This window comes from Stegostoma tigrinum, chromosome 23, assembly GCF_030684315.1.
Source record: "Stegostoma tigrinum isolate sSteTig4 chromosome 23, sSteTig4.hap1, whole genome shotgun sequence".
Taxonomy (NCBI): Eukaryota; Metazoa; Chordata; class Chondrichthyes; order Orectolobiformes; family Stegostomatidae; genus Stegostoma; species Stegostoma tigrinum.
This window is the reverse complement of record NC_081376.1, coordinates 13,977,715-13,992,432: the sequence shown is the minus strand read 5'-3', so window position 1 is coordinate 13,992,432 and position 14,718 is coordinate 13,977,715. Positions and strand designations below refer to the sequence as shown.

At 40.7% G+C, this 14,718-nt stretch overlaps 1 protein-coding gene across 3 annotated transcripts in view; it reads right to left on the bottom strand.

The window, feature by feature from the left end:
• The window catches only part of card11 (caspase recruitment domain family, member 11), a 370,578-nt gene that overhangs the window by 136,995 nt on the left and 218,865 nt on the right, over positions 1 to 14,718 (bottom strand). For all 3 annotated transcript variants that reach the window (XM_048552326.2, XM_048552327.2, XM_048552328.2), the window contains 3 exons: positions 11,956 to 12,180; positions 9,059 to 9,196; positions 8,271 to 8,596 (listed from right to left, as the gene is read on the bottom strand). In XM_048552326.2, the coding sequence (XP_048408283.2) occupies positions 8,271 to 8,596; positions 9,059 to 9,196; positions 11,956 to 12,180 (689 nt within the window). The remainder of the gene's footprint in view (positions 1 to 8,270; positions 8,597 to 9,058; positions 9,197 to 11,955; positions 12,181 to 14,718) is intronic.

The following is a 14,718-nucleotide window of genomic DNA, read 5'->3' as shown; positions in this document are numbered from 1 at the left end:
GCCTGGACGAGTTGGACCGAGGGGGCTGTTTCCATGTTGTATGACTTGGATGCCAGGACTAAATAAAATATTTTAAAATTTGAAGATGATGATACCAAGGCTAACTGGAAATGTGTGTTGTGGAGATGATGTAAAACATTTTCAGGAAGATTTTGACACGCTTAATGAACATGACAGATGAAACATAATGTGGGAAAATGTGAGGTTATCCATTTTGATAGGAAAAAAGTGTGCAGAACATTTCTTAAATGGTGAGAAGATGGAAAGTGTAGATGTACAAAAGGGCCCTGGCTGCCTTTGTCACTAAGTCATTGAAAGCTAACATGCAGATGCAGCCAGCCATTAGGAAGACTAAGGGATTGTTAGCCTTTATTGCAAGAGGATTTCGGTACCGTAGGAGCAAAGTGTTACTTCAGTTGTATGGGAACTTGGTTAGGCCGTAATGGAGGCACTGTGGTCTGCTTATTGCAGTAAAAGGTGCAAATGGCATTGACAGAATGCAACCAAAGGTTCACCAAAACTGTTCCCAGAATGATGGAGCTATCATGGGGAGACATTAGGCAAAGTGAGCCTATATTCTCTATTGTATCAAAGAATAAGAGGTGATATCATTGATACCAACAGAACATGAAGAGATAGACAGGATAGGTACAGGTTAAAGAGATTTCCCTAGATTAGGGAGTTGAAAATTGGGGTGGGAAGAGGCAGGGAGCAACCATTATGAAGTAAGGGAAAGTCATTTAGGGCCAGAAATGACTTTTTTAAAAAACTCAGATAGTGGTGAATCTTTGGCATTGTCTATCCCAGAGGGCTGTGAGTATGTTCAAACTAGAAATTGATAAACTTTGATCAACTCCCCACCCACCAAGAGCACAAGGCAGGAAGATTAGGTCTGTTTTTAGTTATATTTTAACATCTTGTGAAATCCAAAGCGGCGCTGGAGCATGGTAACACATTACACTTCTCACTGTTTGTTAAATACAACTGACAATAAATCATGCAATTCAGTAAGGGGTTATAGGGTTAGTTTGAGTAACAGGGATTGTAATGTTTGTTCAGCCAATAATTGTAATCAATGGTGGGACAGGCTAAAATGGGGTGAATGACCCATTTCTGCTCCTAAACTCCTACCACATTTATCAGCCTCTGGGGAAATCCACAAACCTCAACTAAATAACAACGCACTAAAATAAAGTTGCAAAATTGGGAGACGTAAAATAATTAGTGCATTTTCCACTCGCTACTGAAGGATGGAATGAATCAGTGTTTGTTGACAGAAGACAAAAGCATAAACAGCTCTAGGTGTGATTATCAAGCATTTACTGAAATTTACCAGTCAATGTGAAGTTGTTATAAATGAGGCTAATCAAGCAGAGAGGGGCTACTGGAAAGTATTTGATTATAAAATGAAACATACTCTTTTGGCCTGTGTAGTTTATTAGTAAAGCCACACTTGGAGCATTGTGAGAAACTTCGGAGTGCCCTCATTTCAAAAGAATGGCAATGATCATTAGATCATGGAGATGGTCACAGAATTATGCCTGATTTTATTGAAGATAAGGAAATGCTGACAAGGATGAAGAATGAAAATATAAGTCAAATTATTTGCTTACATTGTGACTGCTGTACTGGAGAGAATGGGTTCAAAATTAACAGGTTTTGGGCAAAACCAAACATTGAAAGAAATCTTTATTGTACAAATATTTATTATTCCATGAGAAGAGAACACCATTAAAAGCAATTAAAACTGTCTTTATTAACTCCCACGAAAACAAAAAACTCAAATGAATACTTGGCTGAAAATGGAATTGAAAGGTTACAAATATGGACTGAATTAATCAAGTGCTCAGTGGAACATCATGTTGCTGTGTAGTTGAGTAGCTGAAACTGAAAAATCCAACTGATTGGACATTGTATAATGCAATGCTCATGTTAGTTTTCATATCCTAGAGTCTAGATTAATTCAGTGAACAGTAGACATTTCATATGCCTAAAACAAGATAGCACTAAGTGCTGAGACAACAAGGTGTAGAGCTGTATTTACACAGCAGGCCAAGCAGCATCATAGGAGCAGGAAAGCTGATGTTTCGGCCCTAGACCCTTCTTCAGGGCTTCATCTAGGCCCGAAATGTCAGCTTTACTGCTCCAATGATGCTGTCTGGCCTGCTGTGATCTCCCAGCTGTACACCTTGTTGTCTCAGATTCTCCAGCAATCTGCAGTTCCTACTATCTCTAGCAGCAAGTGCTTCTGTTCTGCATATTGTTGGGATCCACTTGATCAACATTAGGAGTTGTCATTATACCCAAAGATTTTAAACCTCACAACAAGCATATCACAGTCCTTATGGCCATTGCTGTTCTATTAGTTCTAGGATTACAAAAAACAAGGCTTGTTTCAGTCTAATGATGTCTAGTCTAGTCTTTCTACTGGTTACCATGTGACAGAAACAAAACGCAACACAACTGACGACAGAATAAAACAAAAGCTTTGAAAACAATGTCACAGAAACTAAACTTGACCATATTACCAAGCAACAAACTGAACCTGACTGAAAACAACATCTTGTGTAAATGTCAGCCTTTCTAAAACAAACCTAGTGTATTGGGAAACTAAAACAAAACTACTAGGAAGAGAAATAAATTGAGATAGTACAGACTAACGAGAGACATTGGCATTTAAATTTATGAAGATAGGGTGTTAAATAATTTATGCAAGAGGAGGCCTAATTTTTCAGCGATGTACAAACATTTTTTTTTCCAGAAGTCTGACTGGAAGGGACTTTAGATGAAGAGTGTTTTTGAAAAATTTAAACAAAACAGTACAAATATAAACTGGGGACTCTATTTTTAAAAGAAGCTTCAAGGAACAATGTGGCCTGTCGATATCGTAAACAAACCCTCATACCCTTTACAAGGGACAAAAATGTTAAACATGGTGGAGATCTTTATGGCAATCATGAGAGATCAGCGCTATTATTATTGAGGGAAGAGAGATACAATTGGATATTGGAAACTTAACCAAGTATTGGAAGGAAAAACATGAATGGGTGTCAGGAGAAGTTGTCAGTAATCAGAGTTTGCTCATGTCATTTTTAACAATTTGAATGCTCAATATTGTTGAAGGATTTACTTGTTGGGAGTAAAGTTAGAGGGAGATTTTTGGCATTTTTAATCATTGCTCTCAAACAGTAAAATCTGAGATTACGTTCTGAAACTGTTAATTTTTCTGTCACAATTTTAAATCCAAGTCCATCTTAAATCTACGTTTGGGGGTACATTCAATTAACCTCATTACGTATAACAATCTTTTGAATTAGTTATCAATTTGTTCCCTTCTAATTCACAAGACAAAATGAAGTAAAAGGCAGCATTTATAACAAAGGCTGGAAGAAACTACAGAGTTGTGAACACAGCCCAGTCCATCATGCACAACAGCCTTCTATCTACTGCCCTCATCTATACTTCCCACTACATTGTCTCCCTCCCACCCTCTTTCGAAGGGCAGAAGATACAAAAGTTTGAATACACATACGAACAGGTTCAAGAACAGCATCTTCCCTCTGTTATCAGACTTTTGAACAGACCTCTCAACTGTTAATTTTGCCCTCTCCTTCTGCATCCTCGCTGGGCTGCAGCACTAGCCTGCATTCTGCTCCGCTATCCTGATGCGCTCTATATGGTACAATCTGCCTGTATCACACATAAAACAACACTTTTCACTGTCTCAGAGTGCATATAACAACAATAGATTAAACAAACAAACTTAAATTTCACATGGCCCAGGATTAAATGGACCAATGTTAGGAATTAACTCAGCAATAATATTGGCTAAGAAATCACTGCTTGTAATTAGCATATCAGTTTTAGCAGCTAAGCAATGTTGGCTTTTAGTAGATTAATATTAATTATTGATCGATCAATGATGGATCATGTGTCATGATTAAGAGATTACTGTTAAAAATTAATGTTAATGATTAACGGATCAATGTTCCTGGCTAGTGGATTAATGTTAACTATCGATGGCCTAAAAATGGATCAGTGTTAATGGTCCATGTACATGTAATAACATTTGAGATCCACTGTTGCTGGTCAACGTAGAATTGATAACATTTAGCCAAAAGATGAAATTTCCATATCCAGCATCACATCGTCAGCAAATTGGGCTAAACAGAAAAGTCCTGAAGGGTGGCCCAAGTTATCTGTCCATTAATGAACAGAATGTCTGTGCTAGCACACTGAAAGAATTGTTGATCAAGGACTTATGCTGCACAAGATTTTCCAAGAGCCCACTATCATAAAAGAACCATCGCAAAGGCAAAGGTTGATGCTTACTGTGGTGGTCTCAAACTGGATCTTTGGTTTCAGGGATACAACAATGTTGCTCTTAGGTTACTATTAGGAACTTCAAAGAAGTTGGATACAACTTTACCCATTCCAGAGTCATTGTTTCAGATTATTATTTCATGTCCAGAGACAGATTTAAGTCAAGAGAAACATGATGGTGCATTATGTTTCCATTCAGACAAACATGAAGAAGTGTTTAGAACTTGTACAAGTGGTTTTCTGATCTCCTAAGCAGCCAGAAACCACGGAGAATCAAATGTCAACAGCAAATGTTTCCAAGTTATAGTGAGAGTGTGGAAGAAATTCTACGCCATTGCCCAGTGGGAGGATGGAAAGAGATGCTCATTTAAAATGTTCCTCAGGGTCATATGACACCACTCCTTGAAATTAATCCTTACATAATCACCAGTGTTCCTTTAAAAGAAAATCCATTGTGCAGTTCATCAATTTTATTGCTTCTGAATATTGTCATATCGTGCATTTGTTACAGAATCAGTATTTCAGAGATTTAGACTAACAATTCAGCAAACGCTGTTTGAGAAATTGACCACCTTAAAACAAAATCTAGAATTAAATGTACAGTACTAGTGAAGGTGATCAAAAAGCTGTTGGATTGAAATTAGAACTAAATTCCTTCAATAATATCCTTCGGGAAGGAAACCTCAAATTCTTACCCAATCTGATCTATATCAAAAGTTCTAAAGCTGACATTAACATAGTTAACACTAGCTTTCAGCTAAATGAGTTAAATTATTTGTATCAAAACTAGCATGTTCAATAAGGTGATCCATGTCATGTTCTCGGGGAACTGGTAAGAAATGACAGCTTAACTATTCTCAGGTTCTAGTTTGCCACAAGCTTGAAGAAGTGCTTCCTCTACTCTAGGATCCAGACAGAAGCAGTGATTCCTTTAGTGATTGCAATTGGACATCTCAAATGTCTACTGCAAATGAAACAAGCAGGCATTATACCTGCTAAGCCCATTCCTCCATGTAAATGTCAAAATGTAAGATTTGGGCTGGATTTTCGTCTCTCATCGGAGGTGTGAATTGGGTCACAAAACACATAACTTAGGCTGTGCAGCAAACTTTTCCAAGGCTAATGCCCCCAGTCTAAAAGTCCAGAAGAAAACTGCACTTCCTCCCGCATTTTTTTCAGCTAGGAGCTCAGGAAGATCTTAAATGGACCGCAGTGGAAACTTTTGTCACCATTGAGGAAGGCAACTGAGGAGTGTGGAACATTTTAAAAGATAAGTTTAAATCATTTTGACACTTTCAAGGTTACTAATAGATACTGTATTGTTATGTGCGTGTTTTCAATGCAGAAATTTGTCAAGAGCTGTTCTGAAAGGGTTAGTTGACCCTCACGTTGATGACCATTGTGCATTCGTTGTCATATATTTCAGTACTGTCTCTATTGATGAAAGTACAATAGTACATCAAAAAACATTTTTAACAAAACATCTGGTCAATCTTTGCTGTTACATTTTGTGCTTTGACTGTGGTGGCATCGACTAAGGGAACGTGGGGTAGCTTAGAAGGGGAAGGGTGGTGAAGTGGCATGAATTATCTAAGGGACGTGAGTGGAGGATGAAGCAGTGTGAAGGTTGAGGTTGAGGTTGAGGTTGAGGGGCCTTTAGATAATTATTGTAACTGGAGTACCGTGGTGGAAAATCACCTATCATGCCAATCTTCACATCCGCACTCATCACTACAAACCCAATTCCCATGTGAAAATATAAAACTTCCCAGGCAAACACGTAGGTCAGGTGTGCATTTCGGGAGAGACCAAATATACAGGTTGAGTTTTCCCCAAGCTTGAAAACAAAATACCAACCCCTTAAATTACTACATAGCAGTCTTGCTTGTGTCCAACGATTGTCAATTCAAGCCACACTTCAGTGAGTTAAGTACAAACTCTAGACTAGCATTCAAGTGTAATACACAGAGGGGAAACTCACTAACCAAGGTGCCATTTTTCAGATGAGGCATTATTATGAGGACCTATTTACTCTGTCAGAGAGATTCAAAAGATTGCATGGCACTATGTTAAAGAAGAATCAAGGGACTTTCTTTAGTGTACGTGCCAAAATTATGGAAACAGACTCTCTTGATAGTCTCATTCATGCATACAAACCTGCCTGGGTTAAACCCAAATAGGTGCAGCAGATCATATCAGGTGCCTGAGCCAATGTACCTTTCAGGGTTTTGCCACCCAACGCAAACCCCAGAACACCCCAACCCTAGGCACGTCCAAATCCAGCACCTTCTTGCCAGCTAAAATTCTGCTAGAGGGGTCGCAACTTTACAACAACAACAATTCAAAACTAAAATTCCATCAGCTGCCACGCCCTTTAGGGGCATGCTCAGGTGAAAAACACAAAATGAAGTTCAACTTTTTTGTTTCTTTCTCATTAACATGAGTTTAAGTCATTGAAGTTTAGTGCAAACAGAATATGTGATTCCCCGGAACCAAATATCAAACTGAAGTGGCTATAATTATGTCTTATTTTGATAGTTATAGTAGGATGGTAGGATACCACTGTAGCTATGTGCCAGTTTTACCAGATGACCATATGTTTCAACTCAACTTGCTCGAAACTGTTACCTTGAAGAACTTTGCATAAAAGAATTCTGCATTTTGCAGCAATTCAGAACACTAGACTTTCTCTTTACTGACTTAAAAAGATCCATTCTAACATTGCAATCATTTCATTTTTTGAGCAAGCTCCATTTTTGACACTTAATGTTGCCTTGTGTTTGTTGGATCTTCTAACTGTAGAAATCAAGTAGGTGATCAGGAGTACTATGCTGATGTGGTTGCCTCGCAGAGTGTTTGCTGAGCAGAATTTGGATAAAATGACTGCTGTAAATTAATACGGAATTAAATAGTTATGACATTTATTTTATGCAACACTAACAAATGAGTTAAAGTCCTAAGCACCTTGCAAAGAGTTTCAGTAACAAGTGTCAGTAACAACAGTGGTTCATTTAGATGGAACCATTAGTCTGCAGCAAGGTAATATATATTCCTGGGATCTATCATCAGTACATCAGCAATCATGCAGACAAATACTGATAGCCTTTACCAGCAATATTACACAACTCCTTTTAATCGTTCATGGGATGCCCATGTCACAGACTGGCTAGCTTTAGGTGTTCATCCCCAGATGCCCTCAAGAAGGTGATAAGCTGTCTTGTTGAACCACTGCAGTCCATCTGGTACGTAGACCCACAATGTTGTTATTGGGAGGGAATGCCTTAGTCCTAGATGGAAGTGGTTGTGTTTTCGGAAGGTGCTGTTTGCAGAGCCATGGTGAACCAATGCAGCGCAGCCTGTAGATCGAACCAAACACATGTGCAACTGCTCCAATTCTGTGCACACTGATTGGTATGCCGGTGCCATTCGCAAGATTGATTTCTGCTTCCGTTAGTCACTGCCATGAACAGTCCTCAGGGAGGTCTGTGTGGAACAAAAACTAATTAGCAGCAACACTGGACAGTACAGTGCTGCTGCTGAGCATCAGTGAGTGATGGAGAGACTGAATACTTGTGGGCGGGGAGCCAATCAAGTGGGCTGCTTTGTCCTGGATGGTATCAAGTTTTTTGAGTATTGTCAGAGCTGCCCCCATTCAGGCAAGTCAGGAATACTCTATCACACTCCTGACCTATGCCTTGTAGACGATAGACAGGATTTGGGTAGTCAGAAGAGGATCGGTTATCAATTTGATCTTGATACCCCATTACCAACAGTGTTACAGAATTGAAAGTGACACTACAGCACTGATACTGATATTCCATTACCCAGTGTTACAGCATTTATACTAAAACCAGCAGTGTTATAGCACTTCTCTATGTAACTGTGAACACCATTCATAAGGCTAGTGTTTTTCCAGTCAGTCAGTAACCAAGCATCCTGGATCATACCTGGAGTTGCAAATCCCGGCTTCTCATCACTGCCATATTCTTCTCTTCACTGAGCTGTGCATACCTCATGGCTAAGTTGTAATTGTCGTCTTTGACTTTCATAAGCTCATCATTGTAGTTGTTCCTCTCCTCCTTCATTTTGTTGTAACGTTCCTGGAAGGTATGTAGTTCTTGATTCACTAGCTTCAGCTGTTTCTTCTCATCCTCAAGCTGCTTCATTTTTGCTTGCAGATCACAGCGTAGCATCTCCTTGGCTTTTGTCTGCTGTTGCAGCTTTATGACCTCATTCATCAGAAACTGTGTCAGACCCTCATGTCCTTCTTCCACTGCAACACAGAGCACACTTGTCAATACCAGTGGGCAACAGAGAGCTAGGTCAAAAAGAATTTCACACCCTGACTACATTCTCCAAGTTTAACAACTTGCATTTATTTAGCACCTTGCCAGATGTTATCAGTTAGAAATTTGACACTGATCTAGTTGAGGGGTATTGGAACAGGTAACAAAAACAAAGGTCGATTTAAAGGAGTACCTTAAAAGGTGAGGTAGAACGGTTTAGGGAGGGAATTCCAGTTAACAACCCAGGCAGTCGGAAGGTTAAGTTGCCAATGTTCAGACAAGAAAAATCAAGGACTAACTCAAACTGAGTCCAAATACATTTTAATTTAAGAATCAAATCCTTAGCATAGCCTGCAACTTTATAACAGTTACCCACAATTCATTGCAACAGAACATTACCTTAAAGATAAGACTCTATCTGAGAAATATAAATCGGAGTAGTCCTTTACCTACAATGGTGGAGAATCTTCGCGTGGGCTCCTTCCCTGTGACCAGCTTGTACAGTTCTGGATAATAGAACTCAAGACTTTCCAAAAACACAACATACCCTCTCTGTCCCTTTGTTTGGAGGATATCCAGAAGACGACCTTTGAAAAGAGCAAAGTAAAATTCCATTTCAACCATTTTCTCTCACACTGTAACTTATCCTTCAGTAGAGAAGCATACGAGGAATCAGGATCTCCGTGGAAGCTCAATTGGGACGTTCTAACACGAGGTACAGATGAACAAGGGTGGACTAATTCCCTTTTCCATAGTATAACATCAGCATCACAAAGAACAAAGAAACCTCCAGCACAGGAACAGGCCCTTCGGCCCTCCAAGCCTGCGCCGCTCAAGATCATCTGTCGAACCTGTCATCTATTTTCTAACAGTCTGTGTCCATTTATTCCCTGCCCATCCATGTACCTCTCCAACTATATCTTAAAAGACGCTAACGTGTCTGAGTCTACACCTCCGCTGGCAATGCGTTCCAGGCGCCCACCACCCTCTGTGTAAAGAACTTTCCATGCATATCTCCCTTAAAACTTTCCTCCTCTCACTTTGAATTCATGACCCTTAGTAATTGAGTCCCCCACTCTGGGAAAAGCTTTTTGCTATCCACTCTGTCTATATCCCTCATGATTTTGTAGACCTCAATCAGGTCCCCCCTCAATCTCCATCTTTCTAATGAAAATAATCCTAATCTACTCAACCTCTCTTCATAGCTAGCACCCTCCATACCAGGCAACATCCTGGTGAACCTCCTCTGCACCCTCTTCAAAGCATCCACATCCTTTTGGTAATGTGGCGACCAGAACTGTGCACAGTACTCCAAATGTGGCCGAACCAAAGTCCTATACAACTGCAACATGACCTGCCAACTCTTGTCCTCAATGCCTTTTTGACCACCCTATTGACCTGTGTTGTCACCTTCAGGGAACAATGGACCTGAACACCCAGATCTCTCTGTTCATCAATTTTCCATTTACTGTATAGTTGGCCCTTGAATTTGATCTTCCAAAATGCATCACCTCGCATTTGCCCAGATTGAACTCCATCTGCCATTTATCTGCCCAACTCTCCAATCTATCTATATTCTGCTGTAATCTCTGACAGTCCCCTTCACTAACAGCTACTCCACCAATCTTAGTGTCATCTGCAAACTTGCTGATCAGGCCACCTACACCTTCCTCCAGGTCATTTACATATATCATAAACAACAGTGGTCCCAGCACAGATCCCTGTGGAACACTACTGGTCACAGGTCTCCAATTTGAGAAACTCCCTTCTACTACTACTCTGTCTCCTATTGCCCTGCCAGTTTTTTATCCATCCAGCTAGCACACCCTGGACCCCATGTGACTTCACTTTCTCCATCAGCCTGCCACGGGGAACCTTATCAAATGCATGCATCATGTCTGCACCACGTGCCTTTTGGCTTGGTTGATTTCGGTGGTCGGTTTGCTCCACACGACTGTCTTCCCACCTCATCTTTATCTACTCCTACCAGCACATCTTGATACCATGATCTAGCTTCCCCTTATATCTCCTGATGGTTTCATTACTCCGTTGTGATGCTGAATTCCATATTTACTACTTTGGCGACAAAGAAGTAGCAAAACAAACAATCGTCTGTAATATTGATGGATTGCCATTTCTCTGATATTTACAAGCAGGAGTGAGCTGCACTGAATTCTGGAAGGCAGACTTACAGTTGCTGGAATCAGTGGTAACACAGGCTGCCAGCACTCAATGTTGCTTTGATAGGAATGAATTCTTCAATTCAATGCACATTTATGAATCCATATTTTCCTGGATTTTCATACCTGTTGTCCCAGAGTTTAGGAGTCTTTCCACATTTCGGCAGAATTGTCCTATAGGTTTCTGATATGTCAGGTTCAAACACACTTCAGAAATCTGCACTCTAAGGAAAAGAGTTGTCGATGTGATTGTTGCCCAGGTAGCTCTCCGTCTGTTTAAGAGCAGCACTGTGGCTCTCAAAATCTGTGTGGCCGGTCACTATTCTTAAGGAAACCTTTCCACAGAGCACACAATGGCCGACATAGAACCTAGCCAAATAGTAAGGGATTGGAATGGTGGGGGACGGTCCATTTAGTCTGCTGAAAGCCACAGATAGAAGGAAAGCATACTGTAAAGGCCTTCTGCTATTGCAGCAATCTCTTAACTTGAGAGGAAGCCATGAGACAGAGGTTTGTTAGGAAAATGAGATACAACACATGTAGCAAAAAGTGTAATTAACTGTCAAGCAAGGCAGATACTCTAAGGATCCTTCAGCAGAACCGCCTGACATCAGAAACTCTGTAAAGCAGCAAAGCGAGGACAAGTGGTATACGGGAACACCATCAATTCCTAACTCCTCTCTAACTCACACCAGGAACTTAGTTTGGAATCATCACCATGTCTTCATCGTCACAGGAACTCCATACCTAACGGTACTCTCAGAGCACACTGATCATGTGGACTAGAATCAGAACTATAAAAAACCCTACAAAGCACAAAAAGAGGCTAGTTGGACCTTCTGCACTGACCTATAAAGTGGATCCCACCAAGACTGAGCCCCCTACGTGATCCTTGTAGCCCTGCATTTCCCATGGCTGATCCAGCTAGTTTGCACATCCCTGGTCCCCACAAGACAATTTAGCATGGCCAATTCACCTAACTTGTATACTTTGTGGACTGTGGGAAGAAAGCCACACAGACACAGAGAGAACGTGCAAACTCCATACAGATAGTCGCCCAAAGGTGAAATCGATTCTGGGTCCCTGGTGCTTGTAAACTATAGGAACACATGACTTTTGTAAAGATTGTGACTGCTGTAACTCAATAAAAATTGAAACTCAATTACTTGATCTGTTAATTTTGGACTGCAGCATGTGTGAGTTGAGCACCTCATCTTCATCCTGCTCGTCAATAACCTTGCATTGCCGAAGGTATGGCGTAAGTTTGGCTGGATTGATGTACCGGCTGAGAACGTGCCGGTTACATTCCACATTCTCCCACACCACATCTTCCTCATCCTTCAAGCTGCAGAAATTCTCTGTCTCTGAACGACAGGCCTCCATCTCTTGACCTATAAAACAAGAAGAGGCGAGTGAAGCGGATTTCAAACTGTTGCTCATCTGCCAGATAGCACATCAATATTGACCTGCTTTAAACTTTCTCTCTTAAGAGGCCAGGACTATATCTCAATAAGGGAAACCATTAGAAAACCAAATGATCAGATATCAAGATAGGATTCTCTCAGCTGTTACACTTCTTTTGCTGCATTCTTGATTCCAGGTAGATGTTGTTCTTTCTTTTGTAGGCAAAATATTTCATCAGTAAAATGCTAGCCAGCCATTTGTCCTGGATATCAGCTATCATCAGTTTCATAATTTACTTACATTCATTCAGTCATTGTCCTCTAGCTTTCCATTGATTTTCCAAGTCAAATAGCCTATGTTTACATCTACAGCTTCAGAGCTATAGAAAGTTACAGCACAAAGAGGAGCTATTGTGTCAGTGTCTTGTATTTAGACACTACTACCTCCTCATAGTCCTGTGTCTTCCTTGATGCAATCACTTGTTTCCTATGGAGTATTCCACAAAATCTCATCATTAAATCGAGGTTTCATCTAACTTCCATCCCCAAGCTTGTGACAACTTGAACTTGACATCAACTCATCGCACGTCCTACCTAATTGTTTTTTGAACACCCAGATTATGTACTGAGTTTTGTGAAGTTCCACACATCCTAGATTCTTGAGTTCAGGAACCAGAGTTGTCGAAACATATCGTATAGATGGTCATTTCTTTTTAAATGAGAAGCGGGTCTACATTCCTGCTGTTTGCTCGTAACCCCGTAAAGAGTAGGGAATTTAAAGAGCCGTCCAATTCCCCCTTAAAAAGTATTTCTAAAAGCAGCTTCCCCTGCCTTTTCAGATGGAGCATTCCTGACAACACTGACTACAAACAAATCTTTTCATTTCTTTCCTCCTTCACTTGCACAGTTTCGAATGTGTCACATTGTCTGGAAACGCTCAGTTGATCATTGATTATTCACAGATTTTTTTCCTTCAAATGAGTTATTGCAGAATTAACTTTTAAGTCGTAGCTACCCAACAGCTCGATAGGCAGAACACCATTAATTCATATTTTAATGAAGATTTGTGCCAGTCAACTGACAAAGTTAAATTAACACTGGCTTGATTTTCATTGGCTAATAATGTTGACAAGGAGGCCAAGAGTTCCCAACTGTTTTCTGAAAAAAAAATCTGCCAATTTTTGTTTTCAGTTATCGGAGCAAATAAATAGAATTTTCATCAGACTATAGCATCAGAATAGTAGAATGTAGTATCCCCTCAATATAGCACTGGAATGTCGAGCCAAGGTTGTGCGTTCAAATTTTTGAGTGGAGTCTTCAAAATTTGACATGCAATGATTGATGTCAAGTTCAAGTTGTCACCACAAGCCTGGGGAGGGAAAGTCAGTCTTGTACACTGCCTGAAAATGCATCGAATAGTGTTCTGACTTTTAAACATAGGCCCCTCCAGATCTTTCACCCATCAGGCATTTCCAATGTCAAGGATTGGCCTTCGCTCAGAATTAGGAGCCCAAATCCTTTCTAGTCGCTAATTAGAACCTGGTAGCTCCTGTGCTCAGCTAGGCAACTGAGCAGGCCACGGACACTGCTAGGAATTCAACCAAAGTCCAGGCCAAAGGTAGGCAACTTTCAGCAGGGCAAAATTATCTCTGGGGTTAAAGGTCACAGGGAGAGGGCAGCAGGGGATCAGAAGCAAGGGCAGGCACTGCTTCTCATAGGCCTCTGGGGAGGGCAAGTCCATCGATCTCAGACACCAAAGACTGCTGATTGAGCACTTCCTCCCCCAACAAATCCAAAAAACAGTTACACATTGTCCATCCAGGAGGGCTGCTCATTGGCAGACCATCTCACAGCTGGTTATTCCCAGCAACAGCTTGGAAATCTGTGTGTGTGTGTTCAGGTGACTGAAAAACAAATCATAGATGTTTGTTTTTAGAAGCTCAGTAGGGCATCTCTTGGTGTCCTCAATATTATTATGCTATTAATTGGACATTTAAGTGACTTCAAATCAGGGACCTTATAGGAAGATCAGCTACATCTCTTCCTGCCTAGAACTTACTTCAGGAGGTAAAGGCAAGGTGTCAGGGATGGGGTACACACTACCCTCTCAAATGGTATACCCTCCTCCCTGACTCCCTCTGGGACTGGAGGATTCTGCCCTCAGAGTAACCGTAATGTTATTGCAGGGGCATGACCCCATGACTTCTCTGACCAGATGGGCCAAGCTAACAGTGAATAAATGGGCCATTTCATTTCCAGAGCAAAAACTATCATTCTGTTCATTTCTTTCACTTTTAATAACAAAGAATCAGATAACCAAGTATAGCTTCCACTATACTTCCTCTGATGAAGGGTCTAGGCCCGAAACGTCAGCTTTTGTGCTCCTGAGATGCTGCTCGGCCTGCTGTCTTCATCCAGCCTCACATTTTATTATCATAGCTTCCACTAATGTAGCTTACCGCTCACTAATTACTGTTGGAGCATGGCCTGAGGGAACATTATGAAAACAACAATACTGCAGCGATT